General features: G+C 48.1%; 1 protein-coding gene across 3 annotated transcripts in view; it reads right to left on the bottom strand.

Annotated features, from left to right (window-relative positions):
• Positions 1–22,055, bottom strand: part of Gfra1 (GDNF family receptor alpha 1) — a 234,377-nt gene extending 212,322 nt beyond the window's left edge. For 2 of the 3 annotated variants that reach the window (XM_004659309.2, XM_004659312.2), the window contains exons 1-3: positions 22,001–22,055; positions 20,888–21,181; positions 19,596–19,679 (exon numbers count right to left, since the gene is read on the bottom strand). In XM_004659309.2, the coding sequence (XP_004659366.1) occupies positions 19,596–19,679; positions 20,888–21,181; positions 22,001–22,040 (418 nt within the window). In that variant the 5' untranslated portion in view covers positions 22,041–22,055. Of the gene's footprint in view, positions 1–2,728; positions 2,857–19,595; positions 19,680–20,887; positions 21,182–22,000 lie in introns of those variants that run through there. The other variant, XM_045146732.1, reaches the window with a different exon arrangement.
• Between the last annotated feature and the right edge of the window lie 1,213 nt (positions 22,056–23,268).

Below are 23,268 nucleotides of genomic sequence, written 5' to 3'. Positions count from 1 at the left end.
GAACATATCCATTGGCTCCTGTCTTCTGAACCCCTTGTGGTGGTTTGAATAGATGGCCCCCAATATATTCAGTTGTTTGTTTGTAGTTTGCATCTGCAGCCATCTGGCTGGAGGCAGTATCACTGGGTGGATCTTAAATTGTGGTGATGGGTTTCCGATTTCAATCTAAAGATAGGCAAAGTGTGCCTACCTGGAGTTCCTGAAGTGTGCTGTGGCTTTTGACCTTTAGGCTTGTACTTCTCTCTCTCTGCTTGGGCCTGTGAAGGCAGGCCAGCTTCTTTTGCCATTATGGAACTTCCCTTGGATCTCTAGGCTTCAATAAATATCCCTTCCTCCTTAACTGTGCCTGGTCTGGAAGTTCATCTCAGTGAACCTGACGCTGTTTGCTACACCCCCACATGGAAGACACAAGTCCAAGCAAGAGACTCCACAGACACTGCAAAGACACAAATCGTAAGCACCTGGGCAAGGTCCTAAGGGCTCTCAGGTCTTTGCAGCTGAGCCAGGGCAAGCTCTAGCCAGTAAACAAGGACAAGACCAGGAGAGCATCCAAGACAAGTGGCCACTTCCAGGTCCTTCTTCCTCACCCTTGTTACAAGAAGGGAGATAGGATCATTTTTCTGTTCAAATACAAAAAGCAGATTAGGCCAGAGGTAGCCAAGACTCCACCTTGCATTTCGCTGAGTTTGACAAAACAATCAGAAAGGCAGCCGGCAAGCTGGTGTACAAGGAGTGAAGCCTTTGACGCTGGACAAAGTTGGCTGGAATTCAAGATCTGCTACCAACTAGCTGCAAGACTCGACGCAGGTCACTGGACTCCTCAGGGTGGGGGTTTGCTCTTATGCAAAGAGGAATGCCTCCTCTCCAAGCCAACCCTGGGGGCTTTTGGAAAGATTTGGTAAAATAGCCTAGAAGAGCATCCTATAACCTATTTGTGAGGTCCAGCAGATGCGTCACAATTAAATCTTCTCAGGGTTTGGCAACCACAGCCAGCTGTGACTCTACCCTTGGGGCTGAAACGAGTGGGAGGCATCCCACTGACAGCCTGCGAAACCACCACAGCTCCGCCTTCCAGCCTGGAGAAGACTTGTGGAAATCCCCATCCTTACTAGCCAGGCCTACCTTGCTAAGGAGGAACCTCGTCACGGGGGTGGGGGCTGTCCCAAAGACAGATCCTTATAAAACATCCCCCTCCAGGTGACCAACCAGCATTTAAGGAGTAGCTGCCCTCACTCCCCCCAAAAAGAAGTCACATCCAACCAAGCAATGCCCTTCTGAGAAAGGATTCTAGATGGATCTCCATCCCAGACAAAGGAGACTGAGCTAAGTGAGCAGTGCTTAAGAATTCTGACCCTCACCTGACCCCACACACAATATAGTCCCAGGAAGCTCACTTTCCATGCAGAGTGACAGAGCCACCAACAGCTGTGGAATGTCAAAAACAAGGCTGCTGGGGTCTGAAGTTACCCCACTCCCACCCCCACCATGAGAGAAAGAGAACTTATTTCTGGGTTTCTGACTTCCTGCTTTGCTGCCGAGGAATAAATGTCGACAAGATAGAGGATGCATGGCTCTGTGGGCCACCAAAATGTAGGGAACATAACCTGATGCGAAGCTACACCCGCTTAATTGTGATGCATTAAGTAGTATGTTCATTGTTTCTGAAACTGGGAAGAAATGAATAATTTATTTCAGACAAAGGAAACTCTTGAATATGAAATGCCTCATCTTTTAAAATTACAATTTGGAAGACAAGAATGAAAAAATACCCAGAGCCAGTGAACCTTGGGCTGCTAATAGAAAACAATGCTTTGGCTGTTTCTACTTTGTTTGCAAACATTACTTTTTTTTTTAACATTCTCGAGAATAATCACAGGGGGGAAAAAAAAAACACTTCATTCCTACCAAGTTCACATCCGCTCAATACTGGACTCATATATTCAACATTAGTTTTCTGTGCTGGGTGAATACTCTTTCCTCTCCCACGAACGTGCCTTGGCTCACCTAAAATCCTCTCCCTGGGTCTACACACCTCATTCTTGGACTTCCCTTCCTGCATCCTCTATTTTCCCCCCTCTCTTCCCTTACCCTACTCCCATACCAGTTCACCCTGCTCGGCTCTTTCTTTCTGGCTTATCACTCCATCCCCCCAGCAATTAGCACAGTATGGCACACAGAAAGTTCTGGAAGAATACCAGATGCTGCTGTTTTGAGAGATGATCTATATCTCCAAGTGAACCAAATTTGGTGATTACTGTTTCAGGTATAGCTACTGGTGTTACTCTATTGTCTATATTTTTTCCAGAGATCTAAATCCACCCCATCTCTTCCCATGTTAGCCAATAAGTTGAGGCGGGCGGAGAGAAAGAACAGAGTTAGAATGGGGACAAAGGGAACGTACCAGCAGTTACTTGTTTATTTCCTGAACCATCCAGCACTGCCAAAACACACTAAACAGGCTGTTGCCACTAACACCCCTGTGGATTGGGTTCCATTATTATCCCCTTTACAGACAGAAGACCAAGAGGGTTGTAAGAGAGTGCTTAACCATGTTCCCACGGAGAGTGAATGCTGGAATGTGGGAACTCAAACCTGGGCATGCTTAACTGCAAGATGTTTGTTCCCCACCATGCAATGATGTATTGCATAAATTCCTACGATCATGAAAACCTCACGCCTGTCCTCCCTATCCTCTCTCCTACCTCTGGAAGCATCCCAGATGGCCTACCTGCTGGATCCGTGTATGGGGAAGTACTGCCAGGCTCTGGGTACCAAGGAGGGAAGCATCTACGGCTCATCCACGCAGGCACTGAAGCCATCGACACACCGGGCAGGGCCAAGCGGACACTGAGCAGTGACTGGCCTCAGGCTGCAAGCCTGTACTCCTCCGCATGCTGTCCTCTGGCGGGGGGGGGGGGGGGATGTGCTGGCGTTGTTGGGTATTGCTTGCAATCAGGGACAACTCCATGCATTGAGAACCTCTGTGTCCTTATTTGGACATTCTTGCGAAATATCCTGAATCCAGTTGAGAATTTAGTGCAAAAATAAATAAATAAATGGGCCAAGTGAAACACAGACAAGGAAAACAGAAAATAAAAATAAATGAGCACGCATCCTGACACGCAGGCTGCCACCCATCAGGGTGCCAGTGGTCAACAGGGAAGACTGGCCCGTGCCATTTCGCCAACCAGGATAGATCAGTGCTCAGCAGGGGAGACAAAGCCCATGCTTGAAGCCACTGTACAGAGGTCACCTTGGTCCCAGAACAGAGGACAGTGTGGGACAGGGGTACTACAGAAAGCCATATGGAGAGGTCATTATTCTTGGGGGTACAGGCTGTGCACATTCCAAGGGGCCACTAGCAGAGAGGGTCTCTTTTCTCCAGCCACATCATGCAACGCCTGGGAGGAGCCAAGACCTCCTTTTCTTCTGTAGCCAAAACGCGTCCTAGTATCCAAGGCTGCACTCATCTCTGCTGGGCTGCATCTACCCTGCTGGTGTTCCGCTCCACGTGGGTCCCCCACCTGCCTTCGGGAGACCCACCCATACAGCCTTACCCACCCCTCTGGCCCCGTTCATTTGTCCGTCCTGGGCAACTGAATAACAGACAGCCTACGCGGCATGCACATTCTGGGACCCTGTGCATCTTTCCTCCCCAGGAACTGGTAAGTCTGGGAGGGGCATGAACGTGACCCCTCCCTGCTGTCTCTCCAGCAGGAACGGAGGCAGCCCAGTGCTCTGACCGCATCACTCACCTCCTGTTAGGGAGCTTTCTCTAGGAAGCACGACCCAGGCAGGCCTCGTGCCGTTCTCTAGCCCAGAAACATCCAGATCATCTGTGCACCCTTTCGGGAGAGAAGACTACTAGAAGTAGGTGGAATTTCTGTTATTCTGCCCTGGTGAGCTGCAAAAATTGCCGTTTGCTATGGTTCACTCTAAAAGCGCCAGCAAAGTTAGGCCAAGCCCCCGTGCCTAGTAAGTCTGCCCTTCTACCCACCTCTCGTCTAGTGGCCCTGCCTGTTATCAGCACCCCAGGCGTGCTGTGTCTTGCCCATGCTGCTGCTGCTTCGGCCTCAAATGCCCGCCCCAGGGTCTCCACTACCAAACTGCCGCTCACCACCCAAAATCCGCTCAGAAGGCCCCTTCATCAACTCACAACTGCACCTCGTCCATTAGCGCCTTGGTAGGGATTCGTGTGAGCCATGCATCAAGTCCTGTTCACTCACCATAACCTATTTTCTTCATTTCTATCCCTTAGTCCAAAAAAAAAAAAAAAAAAAAAAAAAAACAAAACAATGAGTTCTTAGAAAGCAATGAAAGGGTAGGATCCTTTCTACTTCCCAGTCACCATGCTCTTCGTAAGTTCTCAATGAACTTGGAAGGAATAAAATTATGTCACACTACAAAAATAAACAATGGGGCCAGACACGGTGGTGCACTCCTTTAAAACCAGCACTCCAGAGGCAGAGGTAGGAGGATCGCCATGAGCTCGAGGCCAGCCTGAGACTACATAGTGAATTCCAGGTCAGCCTGGGCCAGAATGAGACCCTACTTAAAAAAAAAAAAAAAAAAAAAACAGTGAGAACCCAGAAACGAACCAGTTCTTGTTCTCATTCTAAAATAAATGTATGTGACTGAGTGTGGTGTGGTGTGGTAGCACACGCCTTCAATCCCAAGCCCTTGGGAAGCAGAGGTAGGAGGATCACTGAGAGCTAGAGGCCACCCTGACACTACAGAGTGAGTTGCAGGCTAACCTGGGCCAGAATGAGACGCTTCCTCAAACAACACAAACATAAAATAAATATATGTTACGTATATAGCATATGTGATATAACATAGGTCATGTAATTATATATAGTATGTGTCATATGTAACATAGAATATGTGCTATGTTATATGTGATGTGTATAATATGCATATATGATACACATGAGTGTGGCATTTGAAGTCGATACTAATGCACACGTATGCATCACGTGGTAAAATGTGTCTAACAGTCCCGCGTGCAGGCTGTGCACTGAGCACTCCCAGGACACTTCCGCACACGTGCAGATGGCTGTGACTACATGAGTTCTGGAGCTGACTTCTTGGATGAGAATGCTGGCCGTGTCACGATCAGGCACATGCCCTCAGACAACTTTACTCAGGCCTCCGTTGCCTTATTCCTCGTGGGGCAAGGAGTACTCACTGCTCAACCAGGATTAACCAAGTTACTGCAATATGATGCCTAATGCATTGCATCTCATAGTTGTAATTGATTATGTTTATTCTCGTAAATTATCATGGGGAGAACACTTGTTTCCAATTGGGAATATATGCAGAGTTTCAGCCTGGTCACTTTTTTTTTAATTTTTTTTTTTTTGGTTTATTTTTATTTATTTATTTGAAAGTGACAGAGACAGAAAGAGGCAGATAAGAGAGAGAGAGAATGGGCGCGCCAGGGCCTCCAGCCACTGCAAACGAACTCCAGACGCGTGTGCCCCCTTGTGCATCTGGATAATGTGGGTCCTGGGGAATGGAGCCTCGAACCGGGGTCCTCAGGCTTCACAGGCAAGCGCTTAACCGCTAAGCCATCTCTCCAGCCCTGGTTACTTTTTTTTTTAACCATTCAAATGTTACTTGCCATTAAAATTTTTTTAAAAATAAAAAAATCAGTCATTTCACTGAGGACTCCTTGGACCCTAATGATCTTCTGGTATCTGCTTCATCAAGAGTTTATTTGAAACACATAGGATCAAGAATGAATGAAACATTTCGAAACAAGGGCTTTAAGAAACAGACTGGTGCTGGGCATGGCAGCACATGCCTTATAATCCCAGCACTTGGGAGACAGAGGCAGGATCGCCGGGAGCTCAAGGCCACCCTGAGACTATATAGTGAATTCCAGGTCAATCTGGGCTAACGCAAGACCCTACCTCGAAAACCTAAAACAAACAAACAAACAAAAAACAGAAAGAAAGAAAGAGAAAAAAACCCACTGGCCTATTCCTACAAACAGTGCAGTCAATGCTTGTTTTCATACATTATTAAGTGTTCGCCAAATAATAATGTGAAAGGGAGACGGGAATAACAGTTGGCGTGGTCTTTCTCGGACAGTTACTGGGAAGTCAAAGGAGCGAGCTCCAGCGTGGTGGAAGACAAATGAATAGCACCTGAGGTCACCTTAAAGTGGGACTCAACTATGTCTTCCTTTCTTCACCACTGTGTAATGCTATTTATATGACAGCATGACAAGGACCGGCCCCAGGCATTCTGCTCTACTTTAGAAACCTTCCGTCTCACACAGAAATGAAAAAAAAAAAAAAGATAGAATCCAGAAATTGCTTCTTTGGTTAATATTTCTGCAGTTCCGCAGGAATGGTTTTAATAGCATGCGTGTTCTGGATTTTGGTTGTCAATTAAGAACCCATCAGAATGCAGGGCCAAATATTAAAATAATAGATATTGGCTTATATTTCAACTTTAAAGGGCCTTTGTCAAACGCTGCTTCAAGGTAGAAGACAGGAAGAGAAACTGGGAATTGAAGAGGCAGAGAAGGGCCTAAATACATCTTTCAGAATAAAAGATCCAGATCTGTGTTTAAAATGTCACGAGGAGGGCTGGAGAGACAGACGGCTAAGCAGTTAAGAGTGCTCACAGTGTAAGCATGAGGGCCTGGGTCCAACCCCAGCAAACATGTCAAAAGCCAGATCATTGTCATGGCACTCCCGTCACCCTAGTCCTGTGCGGGGCGGGGTCGCGGAGACAGGATAAAATTCCTGGGACACACTGATCAGTTTGACTGCTCTGGGATCAGAGAAACTGGCTCAGGAAAACTGAAGTGGAAGAGGGACCGAGGAAGACACCTGCAGCTCTCTTCTGGCCTCTGCCTGGGTGCGTACGGGGCACGCGTGCGCCTGCACCCACATGGACACACATTATACACACACACACACACACATACTACATACACAAAAAAAACACATCATCCAGGAGCAGTAAGAAGCATTGTATTTAAGGCCATGGGAGCAAACCGTGAATCCAAACTCTTCCAAGTACTGGCTGTTTGTCTGTCCCTGAGAATAACTGTTCGACTTCTCTGAACTCAAGTCTCCTTCCTCAAAACCCAGAGGGTACCATCTTCACTTTAATGGGCTGGGACCTAAAAAAAGCAGGTGACTGACACACGTGCACGGGTGGCTCAGTGAAGTTCACACAGCAGGGACTTCTCGGTGAGTTCCCAAAGGGTCGCCTCTCCTCTGACCCTCCCCTTTAAAAACACTGCAGCTTTGGAGAACACATAGGTCCGGGATGGGCAGAGACCCAGAAGCAACTGTGTTTTGACCAAAAAATAGGCCAGTTGACCAAATGATTAAAGGCCTGTCATATGCTAATGCGTGAGCAGGGCGGACGTTCGCCAATTTAGCAGGAGTAAATTGCGATTGATTTTCGAAGAAATTACTTGTTCTCTTTCCTTTCCTCAGCTATGTGACACACAGCTGTCTTTGCCAGTGTCACAGCCAGGACAAGTGGAACACGTGTCAGGGAAGATCTTTTGGGGCAGAACGCTTGGTAAGATAGACCTCTACACTCGCCCACTGTAAATACATACCCAAACAGGAGGATACACAATCACACCTAAAAATGTGTGTGTTGGGTGCTCGTGTGTCTGAACGCACTTTAGAGGGCTTGTACTTAAGCTGTCCAGCTCCCGGGGCCATTTTTTTTTATGTTTTACAGACCCCTCTGCAGTAGGAGCAAGGTTATCCTGGGCCATTTTGATTCTTTTTGCTTTTATTCTTTTTAAGACAGAAAGAGAGAACTGGCATTCTAAGGCCTCCAACCATTGTGTGTGCTACCTTATGTGAATGCACGACCTTGCACATGCATCACCTTGTGCATCTAACTTACTTGGGATCTGGGGAGTTGAACATGGGTCCTTGGGCTTCACAGGCGAGTGCCTTAACCACTAACTAAACCATCTCTCAGCCCCATTTTGATATTTTACAGCCCACTACTTGCAGCAAGATTGGGAAAAGAGCACACCCCCCAAAGATCTTCCCAAGCACTCGTCAGCGCTCACTGTGAAATGCTGGACATGAGGGGAAATGGTTAAAAGATCACAGAAGACAAGAAATCATCGTCACAAAGGTTAACAATGGCTGCTTTTACCCCTAATTTCTGATATGGCGACAGAGCCCCCTTAGAACATTAATTAGAATGGAAAGAGAGATGAAAGAAATGCCTGTGGGACATAATAAATTAGCCCCTTATGCAAATTACCCATTCGTTTTCATCACTGACCCAGCTAGTTGAGTCTCTAAATTAGAGGAAGTGCTTAGTTTCTTTAACAAAAAATTACAGATGAAAGATTAATTTTTTTTTTTAAATCTGAGGGCTGGGAGGGCTGAAAGCAACAAATAAATTCTCATTTTTTTTCCTTGAAGACAATTCTGAAGGGGACAAAATATATGAAAATAAATATTCCAGCCACTCGTCCCTGCTGTTAGGGACCAATTAATTAAGCCTTGTTCCGAAACAATGACCATCAGCTATCCCTTGAACGGAAGGCCATTCTGTCACTGTACCCTTCACTCAGGGAGAGCATGGGGCAGAAGTCCGAACAGGTCGAGGACAAGTGAAAGGAGGTGGGGAAATGCCAGGATATGGCGAGCCCCCGATATCACTTTAAAAACAAATGCACCTAATTTCACTTGTCACCACTGTCCCGGGCAATTTATGTTTCACCGTCATAGACATTTATGGAACTCTCAGTTTTCTTATCAGGGAAATAAGGGGATTGGACCAGAATGACCTCCAAGAGTCCTACTGCAGCTAGAGTCCGTGTGTTTTTATTTATCCCTGTAGAACAAACATAGCCCTTCTGAGCATTTAATTTATTCAAAGAGAATCTTGCAGCGTGCACTTTGCCTTCCAAACTCACTTCCGCCTTCATTTTCTCTTTCCTAGCCTCATTTTCCCCTTTCTCACATTCTCCGTTTATATTTTTTTTTACTTTATTGTCTGTATTCAAATAAGATGCTTAAATACATTTAAGTTCAAACTGAGATACACGCTGGATAAATCATGATATGCAAATTTGTAGTCTTAATTTATTTACACATTTACATGTATATTAGTATAGGTATGTCAACATCTCCTGTAGCTGCAAATGAATGTCAGATTCTTGTACCACTTCTTTTTTAAGTTATTTATTTATTTGAGAGAAAGAGTAAGAAACAGATATATACAGAGAGACAATGCACACTTCAGAGTCTCCACCTGCTGCAAATGAACTCTAGATGCATGCACCACCTTGTGCATCCAGCTTATGTGGGCACTGCGGAATCAAACCTGGGTCCTTAAAACTTCACAGGCAAGTGCCTTAACTGCTAAGCCATTTCTCCAGCCCTGCACCAAATTTTGCACCTAGCTTTACATGGATGCTAGGGACTCAAACCCAGGCCAACAGGTTTTATAAGTAAACACCTTTAACCACTGAGAAATCTCCCAAGTCTCTATGTAAATGTTTTAATAATAACAATATAAATGGCAGTTTCCTTGGTATGAAGAAAGTACTGTATAGAAAAGCAGTAAGTCTAAAAATGATCCAAGGTTCAACATATAAATTCTTTCCTAAGAATGAGGAAATCTGGACTGGAGAGATGGCTCAATGTTACAGCCCTTGCCAAAAAAACATAGTGACCCAGGTTCAATTCCCCAGAACACGCGTAAAGCCAAATGCACAAAGTGGTACATGTGTGTGAAGTTCATTGGCAGTGGTAAGAGGCCCTGGTGCACCCATATTCTTTCTCTCCCTCTCTTGCTCTCTCTCTCGGTCTCTCTCTATTTCTTCTTCTTCCTCTTCTTCTTCTCCTCCTCCTCCTCCTCCTTCTTCTTCTTCCTTCTTCTTCTCCTCTTTCTCTCTCCCTCCCTCTCTCTCTCTCTCTCTCTCTTCCTTTCTCTCTCTCTTTCTCTCTCTCTCAAGAGAGGAAATCTATTAAACACCAACCTAGTCCAGTGCCTTTTCACTGTAAGACCAATAACTGACCTTCAGGAAAAGCAATCACTAGCCCATGATTCCCCAGCTAGTCAGGCATGAAGCTCCCAGTAAAACATGGGTTTCCTAACTCCCAGACCTACTCACTCAATTTGATAGAGTCTCTTGAGAATTTGCTGCTCTATCCCACAAAACAAAAAACCAACAACAGAAAAAGCTGGCCTCCTTTGAAAAGAACAATCTCGGGCAGCAGACAAATTAAGAGGTGGCAGAAAGAAACACTTCAGAGGACTAAAGAGAAGGAAGGACATACAACCTGGCTGTTAATAACTTCGCACCTTGTAACACTCCTTGGTTCATGCAATTACCTGTCACTCACTGATGTTTGATATCCCTTTTGCTGATAACCGACCTACAGTAACTCTATGCAAAGTATTTGATGGTCTCCAGCTTCCTACTGCTTCAGTCCTGGAACACAATGTCGCATTGAGGAAGTGGTCAATGACCCAGACAGGCAAAGGCTCGTCTGGTCATCAGTGTGTGGAGTAGAAGCCGGGGTTGTATTAGAGAATGCCTGTGCGTGCGTGTGGACACATAGGCATGTACGCCCACAGAGAAGCAATGTGCAAAGGTGCCTATGAACACAATTACTCACAGTGGTTATCTCTCTTCCCTTCATACCTCTTATCATTTCACATAGTTGTACAATCAAAATGGGTTTCTGGATGGGCAGGAGAGGAAGAGAATAAAACCTACCAGTAGTGGTCCGTGAAACTGAAATGTGAGCATACTGAGTACAGCCCTTACAGGCGAAGCCTCTCCTGGGCTTAAGGCACGCCCTTCGCGGGAAGCAGTAATTCTTCTGCCGTGAGGGGCGCTGGGAAGATTTATGGGATGAGGTTGGAGGAATGGGAGTCAGTGAAGCCGAAAAGGGAAGGCTGATCACAAGAATCCTTAAGCACAGGAAGAGCTCTGCCCCAGGTGATCAAAACAAACCCTTCTCCCAACACAAAGCCTCAGGACAGGGGCCAGGGATGCAAAAGAGTGAAAGTCCTTGGGCAACAGGGAGTGAAGCCTCAAGATGGGTTGTGAGGAAGCAGAGCTATCCTCTAGGGCCTTCTATTTAGATACAGGAAGGATTTCTTTTTTAAAAAAAATATTTTATTCTTATTTCTTTATTTGAGAGAGAGAATGGGCATATCAGGGCTTCTAGCCAGGCAAATGAACTCCAGATGCATGCTCCACCTTGTGCATCTGGCTTAAATGGTCCTGGAGAATCGAACCGAGGTACTTTGGCTTTGCAGGCAAGCGCCTTAACCGCTAAGCCATCCCTCCGGCCCCAGGAAGGGTTTCTTATTCCTCGTTCAGGGTAGTTTAGGAGCAGCCTTCCTGAAGGTTTAGGATTATCATCTTCTTTCAATCCCCAGTTGGAGAATAAGAGACCCAATCTTAGAGTCAAAAGTGTGCCAACAGCTAATATGGCCTTAGACATGCATCAGAAATGACCATGAGGCCTGGAGAGATGGCTTCATGGTTAAGGCGTTTGCCTGCAAAGCCAAAGGACCCAGGTTTAATTCCCCAGGGCCCACATCAGCCAGACGCATATGGGGGCACACACGTCTGGAGTTCCTTTGCAGTGGCCAAAGGCCCTGGAGTGCCCATTCTTTCTCTCTCTCTCTCTCTCTCTCCTCTGGCCTATTTCTCTGCCTCTCAAATAAACAAATAAAGAATAAAATTTTTTTTTAATTTTTATTTATTTATTTGAGAGTGACAGACAGAGAGAGAAAGACAGATAGAGGGAGAGAGAGAGAATGGGCGCGCCAGGGCTTCCAGCCTCTGCAAACGAACTCCAGACGCGTGCGCCCCCTTGTGCATCTGGCTAACGTGGGACCTGGGGAACCAAGCCTCGAACCGGGGTCCTTAGGCTTCACAGGCAAGCGCTTAACCGCTAAGCCATCTCTCCAGCCCAAGAATAAAAATTTTTTAAGTGACCATGATTTATCAAGGATCAAGAATGATTTGGGCCTACACTATGAATTTCACATAATCTACAAGAACATGTGAAGTCATTGTTACCATTACCCCATTTTATATTCATGAAAGCTGAGGTATAGTGAGTTCAGATGAGTCAAAGGAAATGAGTAAGCTGAGATTCACCCAGTGAATGAAAGCCTAACATGTGCATCCTTCCTCCAGGACCACTGTGTGCAAAGGATGGCAGTACAAATGGAAAAGCAGCTGGTCAACCTGCTCTGCCTACCACCCAGTCTGGGGCAAGACAGAGGCAGGTCAGCAAGTCTACAAAGGAAGATGGTAGCCAGGTGGTTTCCGCAAGTCACCAAGGAACCAAGACAAGACCTGGCAGTAAAGAGGCTAGGTAGGAGAAACTACACAGATATAAATTGGTAAATGCCCATGCAACGTCTAAGTTAAAGATAGGAACACAGCGAGAGAAGAGTAACACAGGCAAGACAAGGATATGTGATCTCCTCAGGGCCCAGAGATGGTCCTGTATGGGAGTGAGGATGGCAGAGGGTTGGAGATGGCCCTACAGGTTATTGGATAGCACATCAGACACCTGATAACTCATTTACATAAGACAAGAACTCAGGAAGAGAAAAGGGCAAAAGTGAGATCCATTTTGGACAGACTGGGTTTGAAGTAACTGAAAAATAAACAGATGGTATCGTCTAAGACCCCACTGGAAATCATGGTGTGAAGCTGGAAAGATGCTGGGGTGGGGAGGGAAGGCGCTAAGGTATCCATAGATGTGGTAGCTGAGGCCCTAGGAATAGATCAGATGTATCTATTATATGCAGCCAAAAGATCAGTATCGTGGAAAAGCTCTCCAAGCAGGATAACCGTGGACAAGTCCCTTCCACTCTCTGACCTTACCGTCTGTAAAGAGCACTGGACTACAACATTTCTTTTTTTTTTTTTCTTTTTCTTTTATTTATTTATTTGTAAAGAGGAAAAGGACTGGAGAGATTTAGTGGTTAAGCTCTTGCCTGTGAAACCTAAAGAGCCATGTTCCACTCTCTGGCCAGACCCACAAAGGTGAGGCAAGTGCAAGGTCACATATGCCCAGTAGGTGGCGCAAGTGTCTGGAGTTAGATTTCAGTGGCTGAGGCCCTGCGGTGCCAATTCTCCACCTCACCCTCTCAAAATTAAAATAAAATTAAAATGAGGCACAGAGAAAATGTGTGTGCCAGGGCCTCCAGCCACTACAATCAAACTCCAGATGTATGTGCCATCTTGTGCATCTGGCTTTATGTGGGTACACGGGACTCAAACCTGGGTCCTTTGGCTTTGCAGGCAAGCACCTTAACCACTAAGCCATCTCTCCAGCCCAGGCTACAGCGTTTCTAAGAACATTTCTCTGTCATGCAGCTACCTCCCAACGAGGGAAAGTCTGCTCCAGGCCAGGAAGGGAACTGGGTGCTGAGTAGACACAGCATAACAAATAGTCCCTGACTTTCCAGTGGGGAAGACAGACATATAAATAAGCCCTCTCAATGTGCCATGATTAATGGTGAACATAAAAGCAAGAGTACAGGCAGGAGGAGGGAGTCCTGAGTGGAAGGGCCTGTCTGGGAGAATTCCAATAAGACCTTTAGAGATGAAATCTGATCACGGCCTTGAAGCTCTAATATATGCATCCCAAGCAAAGGCAAGGCCCTATGCAGAGGCCCAGGAGGACGCACACAGATGGAAAACCTGAGAGCTGGTTTGGCCTAGAGAGCTTGAGGAGAAAAGAGGTATGGGGACTTCCAGGGAGAGTTAGGAAGGATTAAGCTAGGCAGAGACTCCCTGGCCTTCTAAGAAGTGGCCATAGGTTGGATTCAGTAACAAGGAGCCGACGGGACCCAGAAACTTAGAAACAACACACCTAGAGCACTGTTGTCAAGAGCCAGGTCCCTGGCAGGTGCAGCACAGCATGTTTAAGCCTTTCTCTGGTCCTGCAGATGACACTGTAAGGCTCCTCTCCAATGTACAAATAAATCAATATGTTTATTAATTTGAAAGTAGAAAGAGAGAGAATGTATGGGCATGGCAAGGCCTCTTACCTGTGCAAAGAAACTCCAGAAACATGCACCACTTAGTTCATCTGGCTTGATGTGGGTACTGGAGAATGAAACCCAAGCTGGCAAGCTTTGCAAGTAAGCAACTTTAACTGATCAGCTATCTCCTCAGCCCCTAAATTATTTTAAGTATTTTATTTATTTACTTATTTATTTATTTCCGAGATAAAGTGGCAGACAGGAAGAGAGAGAATGGACATGCCAGGGCCTCCAGCCACTGCAAAGGAACTCCAGACACATGTGCCACCTTGGGCATCTGGCTTACGTGGGTCCTGGGAAATCAAACCTGGGTCCTTAGGCTTTGTAGGCAAGCCCCTAAAATTTTTAATAAAGTTTTCCGGGGCGGGGGCATAGTATATATGGCGTATAATGTGTGTGTATGTGCAATGTGTATGCATGGTGTATGCAGATATGTGTTGCAGAGGCCAAAGAAGGATGTCAGGTGACTTCTCTATGACTCTTCTGCCTTAGTTCTTTGAGACAGAAGCTCTCGCTGACCATGAAGCTCACTGTTTTTTGTTTGTTTGTTTTCTTTTTTTTTCGTTAGACTGGCTGACCAGCAAGCCCCTGTCTCATCTCTGCCCACTTCAAAGCTGAGATTACATGTGTGCATGGTGATGGTGGTCACACCTGACTTTTCACATAGGTGGCAGGAATTGCATTCTGGTTCCTTGTGCTAGTACAGCAAGTACCCTCACCCACTGAGCCATCTTCCTGGCCCCAGTAACGTTCTCTTTTTTTAAGTAGTGGCATAAAATTGATGGCGCATTCAATCAAAAATGCCAAGCACAACTAATGATTCACAACCTTAGTCAGAAGGCCAGATACAAGAGAGCTTAGGTACATTTTATTCTTGAACCAAACCCTTTCTTATTGCTCACGCACAAATCTCAAGATCCTGAGGCTTGCAGGAAGGTCTAAGCCACTTATAGGACTTGTTAGGGAACAGACGACATCGCCCAAGCCTGAGATGTTGTCTCTTCCCAAATCATTCTCAGGATGCCCTTTTCTTTCTTTTTTTTTTTTAATTTATTTATTTGAGAGTGACAGACACAGAGAGAAAGACAGGTAGAGGGAGAGAGAGAATGGGCGCGCCAGGGCTTCCAGCCTCTGCAAATGAACTCCAGACGCGTGCGCCCCCTTGTGCATCTGGCTAACGTGGGACCTGGGGAACCGAGCTCGAACTGGGGTCCTTAGGCTTCACAGGCAAGCGCTTAACCGCTAAGCCATCTCTCCAGCCCAGGATGCCCTTTTCTAACAATGCCCTTTCCCCATAATCCCCCCCACATACACACACACACACACACACACACACACACACACACTCACACACACACTTGATTCTCATATGCAATGCTGTCAGCTTTGTTTCTACATGTGGAAGACCTGACACGTCTTGATTCTTTTGAAACTCCAATCTCCCAATGTATACGTTGAGCCCCTCCATTGTCTCTTTTCCTCTTGCTGCCCATGAAGGCTTATCTCCCTCCTCAGATCATTTACCCTCAGAATCTTCTTGGTGCCCACTTTACATTCAAAATTTCTCACTGCTTTGTTCTCCCCCTCCGAAGAGTCAAAAAAAAAAAAAAAGTAACAAAAAAAGCTAAGAGGTCCATTCCAATTTTTATTTACTTCTTGCTGTTGCTTGAACTTTTGTGATAGAGAGAAGGGAAAGCAGAACAGAGGTCAAAGGAGGAGGGCTGCGGCCAGGAGAGAAGCGGATGTTAAGCACCACATGGTGACTTTGGGCCTCTGGACCTCCAAGCACCCGCTCAGGTCTGCTTCCTAGGCTCCCAGGAGATTTCTCTGTGTTCCTTCATCTCTCACTGACATTCTCTCACACTGGCTCCTTTTTCCTTTGTGCACTTCATGCTCTAGAGCCCTTAAACACTCACAGGCCCGAGCCTGCAGTAAACATAGTCCTCCCTCAGGTCCTCTACCTCACTTTTGGTGACGAAGACTTCCGCTGTCACATTTCCGCGGGTGTACGCTTGGCCTACCAGCTGCCAACCTAAATCTAAATACTGGATTGACCAGGTTGGCTCCATTTATTTAGCCCTCTGCAGTTCGGGTTTCAGACGGGAAGAGTTTTAGATTCTGCCTCATTCCTTTCTCCTTCCTTGTTCCTGCCAGGCCGTGGACAGTATCTCAACACAGACTTTTTTTTTTTTTTTTTTTTTTGAGGTAGGGTCTTGCTCTAGCTCAGGCTAACCTGGAATTCACTATGTAGTCTCAGGGTGGCCTTGAACTCACAGCAATCCTCCTACCTCTGCCTCCCGAGTGCTGGGATTAAAGGCAGGGGCCACCATGCCTGGCTCAACACAGCCTTTTATCTGGCTAGCACGTAAGACATGGCAGATGGCTGTGGGTTGGAGGAATCCAAAGAAAATGGAAACACAAGAATGTCAGATGTGTCTCATTCGATAGGAGGGTTCAGCTCACACTTAATATAGTGAATATAAACACACTCCTCCCACAAGACAGAAGAGTCCATATGTGGGAACTCGAACTGCTACCACATCTGTGACAGAGAGAGACACTAGTTTTCTCAGAGACATTTCCAAGACAGAACAGATGTTCTAGAATCTCAGATTCAAACTATGAAAGGCAACATTTATCATACTGCTCCTCTGCCCTCCATCCTACCAAGGCCAAGCTGGCTAATGTGCATTATCAGTGGCTTCAAGCCTCTCAAGGCTCCATTTGGCTCCACTATCCCCACTTAAGGACACAGTCGTTGTCAGAGGTCAAAGCTTATTAGTGTCGGAACCTAAATCCAATGCCCTTGAGGGATAAAATGTAGCTAGGTACTTGCCAGGACATATCTCATGAACTCAGGATTCTATTTACTATGAAAAGAAACCTGGCTAAGCAAAGAATCCAGTCGACAAATGAGTGAAACTTGGTCCACAGCGAAGAATTCCTGACACCCATAAAAGAAATTCAGACAGGCTGGAGAGATGGCTTAGCGGTTAAGCGCTTGCCTGTGAAGCCTAAGGACCCAGGTTCGAGGCTCGGTTCCCCAGGTCCCACGTTAGCCAGGTGCACAAGGGGGCGCACGCGTCTGGAGTTCGTTTGCAGAGGCTGGAAGCCCTGGCGCGCCCATTCTCTCTCTCTCCCTCTATCTGTCTTTCTCTCTGTGTCTGTCGCTCTCAAATAAATAAATAAATAAATAAAAAGAAATTCAGACAAGGGCTGGAGAGATAGTTTAGTAGTTAAGGCACTTGCCTGCAAAACCAAAGGACCCAGATTTGATTGCCCAGGACCCACGTAAGCCAGATGCAGAAGGTGGCACATGCATCTGGAGTTCATTTGCAGTGGCTGGATGCCCTAGTGTGCCCACTCTTTCTCTCTCTATCTCCCTCCCTCCCTCCTTCTCTCTGAAATAAATAAATAAAAATAAAATATTAAAACAAAAAAAAAAAAAAAGAAATTCAGACAAGCCAGCGGTTCCCAAGAATGGCCATGCCACTGAGAGCAGAAGTGAATGCAGACTGGGAAGATGATGTAAGAGCCCAAAAGAGAAGCTCGACCTCGGTGCTCCTTCAGAATCATAGACTGGAGGGCTGGAGATCGCTGACTCCAACTGCCTCACGATATCAAAGAGAAAGGAGTGACCCAGCAAAGAAAAGGGAGTCTGTGAAAGGCCTTGTAGCTCACTGCAATTCTGGAATTCAAATCCAAATGCCCTTCTTGCTTATCAGCGCCCTCACTTCTTAATCTCCGTGGGGAGGATGGTATCCCTCCAACTATCAGTGGGAAGAGCAAGAGCCATGTTCCACAGGTCAACAGCCAAGAGACACTACCCCTCCAAAGCAGAAAGAAGGTGAGACGCTCCTCTGTGTGGCATCAGTCATACTCCGTCATACCTCCTGAAGACCTGTCTCCAGGAAAGCCAGATGGTGCACACACTTGTCTGTGCATCTGGCTTCCACTGCCTGAGCCATGGAGCCACTGTCCTGATGGGGCAGAGCATTAGTGGAGGTCTGGAATGAAAATTACCAGGGATACTTAGGATAAACATGAGCACCACAGATTCCATGCTTGTAGCCTCGTGTCTTAAACACACAAACACACACACACACACACACACACACACACACACAAAACCAAAAGTCATATACAGGAGTTCTTCCAAGCTCCATGCACCTAAAGGGATCTTGATAAAATGTAGATACTGACTCAATAGGCCTAAGATGCTGAGCTTCTAATGAGTTCCCATGTTGAGGCTGCACTCTAAATTGCAAGAGAGAGGGGCTTTAATTGAAACAAACGTGGAATCAAACAAATGTGGGTTTACATCTGTCTCTACCATTTAGGCGCTTTGTGATCTTGATCTAGTTTCCTGTCTTCACTGTGCTTCAATCGGCTCATGTCTAAAGTGGAAATGACACCTAAGAAGCACCCGAGGATTAGGACACAAGTTAGAAATGCAAATCTCGTCACGCAATTGCCTGGCATGCAGTAAGGTTCCAAGAAATGCCAGCAGCTCCTGCCGTGTAAGATTCACGAGGGTTGAGATGATTAACTGGCTCACGGTTAAAACCACCATAACAATAGTGAGAACAGAGTAGATGCCCAATGGCTATTTGGTGAATGAGTATACTTAAAAATAAAAAATAAACCCACATGTCCTATCAATATGTGGTATTCTCCCTTGGGTCAGAACACGTATTAGTAGCAAGCCATTATCTCACAGAATCAAATTCAGCATCAATCCCCATGTTTAGCCACCAAGAAACATGTAATTTGTGGTGTTACATACACTTGAGAAAATGTCTTCACTGTAAATAAATAGAAGGCAGTATCAGCCTGGAACCTGTATTTCATTAAGAGAAATTACTGCCTTGACTCGTATTTATGGGCTGCCTGAATGCAGATGTTATGAAAAACTTAACTCTCAAACTTGAGTTCACGTCCCAAGCAACACAAAACAAGCCTCAGAGAACAAGACAGCAAGACTACATTTTTAAGGGCCACTGGGGCAGAAGCACAGTGTCTCAGGAATGCAAACACTTGCCCAGGAAAAAATTAGGAAGAGAGGAAATGTTGACAAATGGTAGGGCTGAAATCACTGAAATCAAAGGCAGACAAGTGAGTCCACCCAAAATTCTTCAACAACTTAATGTTCTCTTCAGTGTTTCCTCAAGAGAGTGGCATCATGAGAAGCAGATCCCATTCCTCAGAGGCACTGGGTGAGGTATGCAGCAACAAGAATACGATTGCCATCTACAGACAGAAGCAGCATTCCCTTGGCCAAGAATTGGCCAATCATATTTTAATGTTAAAAAAAAAATCAACTCAGTCACCTCCCTCCTAACCAGCATGCCGCATTACTTCATTGAGAATTACTTGTAAGTCAGACAGTCATTGCTAGGCATTCTGCTTGTCATTATCATCATCCTATTCTAATTTCCCAGAGACACTGTACCATGCCACCAGCTTCTCCCAACTGTTTGAGAGCCAACGAGAATGCAGGCTAACAGATTTCAAGGCAGCAATGGCATCAGAGTTGGAAGCATAAATCTGCTTACCTGATATGAATGGGACCACCCGGAATATATCTGACAATCTGCTGTTCACTGGTTCGTAAGGGGAGTCTTCAAGCAGGTCATTTCCTGGAAACAACAAAGATTGGAAAACGTGTACTTCAGGCAGGGTTTCACTGCTGGATCTGAATGCTACTCCTGTTATGGTTGTGTAACAAAAAAGGTACTAAAACTTTCAAAGATTTCAAGTGCCCAGTTTGGGCTGTTGGTTATGCCTTTTGCATCCCTCGGCTTTTGTTGTTCTTGTTTTCCCAGAGTGCCACTGAAAATATTGGAGCACAAACCCAGCCTGAGCTTGCCAGAAAACTCTCCCACTCTTTGCAAAGGAATGAAATCTGAGAGGAAGGAGCCAGTGACGTCACAAACTTTACTTGCCTTCAAGAACCAATGGAAGAAAGGTGACCCAGGAGAGGCCCCCATTTCTGTCTGCTCCCCAAACCATGGCAAGTGGTGGGAATGCAGGTATACTAGTTATTCAAGAAACTATCTCTAAAACAAGTTTTTTTCTTTAATAGATTCTGGAGGAAATGACAGCTGACAGGTCAGACCTGTGTATTATAAAAATTTCAGTGTGATTCCTGGAAAATGAAGGTACCGGATGTTTATGTGCAATTTACAGATTCCTGCTGCCTCTGGCCCATAAGTACCAAACCAAAAAAAAAAAAAAAAATCCCATTAGAATGGACAGCTGTGACAAGCAGATTTTGCTCTCGTGTGTGTTTTAACCAAGGTTGAACGGCAGCAGCTGGTTCAAGACTCAACTAATCTAAGATGACAAATGTTTTTTCACACATGGGCCTTTGATCAGGCTTGAGAACAGTAAAGATAGAACGGATTTCACCGGACTTTTCATGCTTCTTTATGGGTTCTAAGGAAAACTTCAGGCAAGAAGCAGGGCGAGCCTTGGTGTTATGCTCTGAAGCCAGCCAAAGCGTCAGGCTGGCTCTCTTTGGAAAGAAGCGGTGGGGTTCCTCGGGTGGCCTTTAACAGGGATCCCCTACTCTAATGCTCTGACTAGGCTTCAGAAAGGTCACCAGGGTCCCAGGGGGGTCCCCCGCCCCTTCATGGGTTATCCAACCACCAGCCCCAACAACACAGCTCAGCAGCAGCAAACACCAGCTGCCTCTGTCCCCGGGGACCAATGAAAAGGTCTTCATTCCGCAGCTGGGGAGAAGCGAGTGGAGGATGAGATCAGCCGGCTGGGCCCAGGGACCTAGGGACCGCCTGTCCTCTGCGAGGGACCGGGCAGGGAGTGGGGGGGATGGCCCGGGGCGTACCCTGCAGGCTCTGGTACATGCTCCAGTAGATACGCAGGCAGTTCTTCTCTTTCTTCATGCCCCGCTTGCAGCGGCAGTTGTAGAGCGACTTCTGCTTCAGGGCCTCCATGGCGCTCCGACACTCGTCCTTGGCCTCGAGGCCCGATGCCAGGCTGAAGTTGGTCTCCTTGCCCGCCACGCACTGCCTCAGCGTGCGGTACTTGGTGCTACAGCTCTGCTCCTTCAGGCACTGGTCGCTGGCTTTCACGCAGTCCAGGCGGTCCCCGCCGCTCACCTCCGCCGACAGGAACATATCTGCAGGGCAAAGCGAGAGCGCCTGAGTGCGGAGATGGGGACCCCCCGACGCCAGGGCCGGGGAGCGGGCGTGCGCATCCACCTTCCCGGGCGCCCTCGGCTGCGACCTGGTCCACCTCTCTGCCCCCGGGCGTCTATTTTCCTGCTATTATTAACTCCTGCTTCCATCTCCTCTTCCCTAGCCCGTGGAGTTAAGAGGGTTTGTCCGGGATCCCGCATCCCGGAGCAGAGGATCCCCCCCCCACACACACACACACCGCGATCCCGTGGCTGGCTGTCCTGCCTACCCCCCAGCGCCCGGGGCTGCCGCCTCTCGCTCCGCGTGGCCGGCCCCGGCAGAAGCCCAAAGCTCGGGACGGAGAGCCCAGGGGTGCCCCGTGAGCCTGGTGCGCAAGGTCCTCTGTCCGCCCCACGGGGGACACTGACACGTTCTTGGGAGAAAAGTTTTTCTCTCCAAGTTCCCTCTCCCGACCCCGTGCTTGCTCACAGTCCACCTGCACGGGGCGCCTTCGCGAGTAGCTCGGGACTCGCGAAGGGGTATGTGACTCGAGACCCCAGGGCTCGAACCCCCTCGCTTCCCGACCAGGCTGGGTCATTAAAAAAAAAAAAACCACAGCGCAATCAAAACCAGACCCTTAAAACAGCGCTTCCACCGCTTCCCAAGGGCAAGGAGTCATGATCCCCCATCCCCAAAACGAAACTTCTTCCCACCGCACTCGTGCCGCAGTTTGTGGGGTGGGGGAGGGAGGAGAGAGGCTGCAAAGCGACCCACCGAGAGACCCAGCGACTTGGGCATGCCAGTGGAGGGCCTCGACTTACCCAGTAGTGGCAGCGCGAAGTACAGAGTCGCCAAGAACATGGTGCCGGCGCGCAGCTGGTCCCCGCCCGCCCCCCCACACACACCAAAAGAAAAATCCAGAGCCGCCGCCGGGTCTCCCCGAGAGGGCTCAGCAGGCAGCGATCCCCGGACCGCAGCGCTCCTGTGGTCGCCCGAAGTTCAGCTCCATTCAGCGCGAGCGGAAAAGTCCCGGTCGGTCAGCCGCCCACCGCCGCCGGCTATTCAGCTCCCCGCGGGGGCGCTAGGGCGGGAGGCGGTCCCGCCTGGAGGGGTTCAGGTCCGACCCAACCTGGAAGGAAAAGCGCGCCTTGAAATGAGAACCCAGAGTGCTGAAGCCTTCCTCCACCCCCGCCCCCCCCCCGCACCTCGGCCGCCCCTCTCCCCTCCCCCGCCTGGGGGACGCACCCCCACCCGGGTCAGGTCGGGGGGCAGGGGGCCGTGAGCATCTCTGGGAGGAAGAGGGAGGGCGCAGAACCCGCGGATGCGGAGAGGTCGGAAGAGGGCTGCCGACGTCTAAGATTGGGGGGAGGTGGGGGGTGTCTATCGGGCACAACCTCCGAGGAGGTTGAACGGAAGCAAATAAATAAGTAAAACGTTACTTTGCGCGCTCCGGGTAGTGGGACCTGCCCTGGGCAGCAGCCGTGGCACCAGCTCCCCAGCCAGCTTCTCCCTGGAAGTTATCCGCCCCCTCCTCGCGCCCGCCCGCCCGCCCGCCGGCTCGGTCTCCCCCTCGGCCTCCGTCCCTCCCGAATCCCAACCTCCAATCGCGACCAGCCGTCTCTGACGACCCCCTTTTATGGGGACCCGGTCCGAGGGAACGGACTTCCCGGCTCGGGTTGAAACCCTGGCTCCTGCGCCCCTACCCGCCGAGCATCCTGGGCTCCCTCCGGGACATCGCCACCCCGATACACACATGCACACACGCGCGCGCATATGCACACGTACACGCACACACACTCGCGCAGCGCCCCGCCGCTCGGGGAGACCGGGAGGAGGGCCCGCGGCATCCGCGCCACCCGGGCAGGTGCAGTCCCGCTCCACCAGCGCCCCCCCAGCCCTAAAGTTGGCGAAAAGCCTGAGACATGGAAAGGGGGGTGGCTGGAGCGAGCTAGGGGAGAGAGGGTGGCGATAGATGGCCCGGGAGAAGGAGAAAAGTCCGAAATGCCACCAACCTGGACTCAATCGACCGCGTCCAGCTGCGGCGAGGAGCCGGTTTATTTGTTTATTTATTTATTCTCTGGGGGTGTCT

This window comes from Jaculus jaculus, chromosome 1 (genome assembly GCF_020740685.1).
Source record: "Jaculus jaculus isolate mJacJac1 chromosome 1, mJacJac1.mat.Y.cur, whole genome shotgun sequence".
NCBI classification, from domain to species: Eukaryota; Metazoa; Chordata; class Mammalia; order Rodentia; family Dipodidae; genus Jaculus; species Jaculus jaculus.
The sequence above is the reverse complement of the archived record's forward strand: the minus strand, read 5'-3'. Positions and strand labels throughout refer to the sequence as shown.